The following is a 1,099-nucleotide window of genomic DNA, read 5'->3' on the forward strand; positions in this document are numbered from 1 at the left end:
ATTAAAAAAAAGGTAATTTTTCCAATCAAAGTTTGTTTTTTATATAACACAAGTATATTTATATAGAAAATTAGTAACTACTTACAATACAAACAGTTTCTGTAGTTTTATTAGTTATAAATACATACAAATAAATTATATACAATAAAAGAATCGATAACATTAACTGGGAATAAAATGGGGATCAGCCTTGCGATTCAATTTCAACCTGTCGATGTTCAAGTGAGGATATTGTTCCTTGAGGATGCTGATATCCATATCGGGAAACCTCTTCAGCAACCCGAGGACATGATTCTTGTCTCGGCTGCAAACATATCATTATATAATCAGTATTTTTAAACTGAGGTGAAACTATAATAAAAAAATTTTGAATAATCATAAAAAAAAAAATAATAAAAAACTTGACAAAGAAATAAGGTTCAACTTATTACAGATTTCTACTATTTAGAATAAAGAAAAGGAGCATCAAATATGAAATATGTCGCAAATACAAATACAATAGAATACCAAATACAAATACAGTGGAACACCACTTAGATGTCCTATTCGAGATATTGCAAGTTAAGTTAGAGAGCGAGTTATATGCAGTCCTTAATATGCAGTCTATATAAGAAAAAAAAAATTACTCTATAGGCTATTTCTAAATTTTGAAGCATAATAAAAGTTAAAATTAATAGATCAATTTATTATAATTTAAAAATAAAAATTCCTTTAGACATATGATAAAAAAATTTAAAGGGGTATATACGATCTTAAATTTTTAATCAAAGTTACAGGGTAAATTATTTCTTTTTTTCCTGAACTTCGTGTTTTCTCACTCATTTCATTGCTCACTACTAAAAATGGCTTCTATCAAAGGTTCACTACTTCTATCAAAACTTAACAGAAATTTTTTTATTAAGACCAAAGTGGGTATGTCAAGATTCATTTCCTTGAGAATTTGTGAAATAACTATTGACTGACTCAGGTGAGAATTGAACCCACAACTTTCTGAACAATGGACTATGGGACCCTCATGATAGCTGAGAGCTTCCAAATAACTTTTTACTTAGCTTAATTATACAACAATAACTTTTTACTTAGCTTAATTATACAACAA

The 1,099-nt window shown here is 27.5% G+C and overlaps 1 protein-coding gene across 2 annotated transcripts in view; it reads right to left on the reverse strand.

Annotated features, from left to right (window-relative positions):
* Window positions 1-31: 31 nt before the first annotated feature.
* Window positions 32-1,099, reverse strand: part of mRpL47 (mitochondrial ribosomal protein L47) — a 13,029-nt gene continuing 11,961 nt past the window's right edge. The window contains exon 6 of one of the 2 annotated variants that reach the window (XM_014423021.3): window positions 32-304. In XM_014423021.3, the coding sequence (XP_014278507.1) occupies window positions 163-304 (142 nt within the window). In that variant the 3' untranslated portion in view covers window positions 32-162. The remainder of the gene's footprint in view (window positions 305-1,099) is intronic. The other variant, XM_067045951.1, reaches the window with a different exon arrangement.

This window comes from Halyomorpha halys, unplaced genomic scaffold (assembly GCF_000696795.3).
Source record: "Halyomorpha halys isolate HHAL.00 unplaced genomic scaffold, Hhal_1.1 Scaffold399.1, whole genome shotgun sequence".
In the NCBI taxonomy this organism is placed as follows: Eukaryota; Metazoa; Arthropoda; class Insecta; order Hemiptera; family Pentatomidae; genus Halyomorpha; species Halyomorpha halys.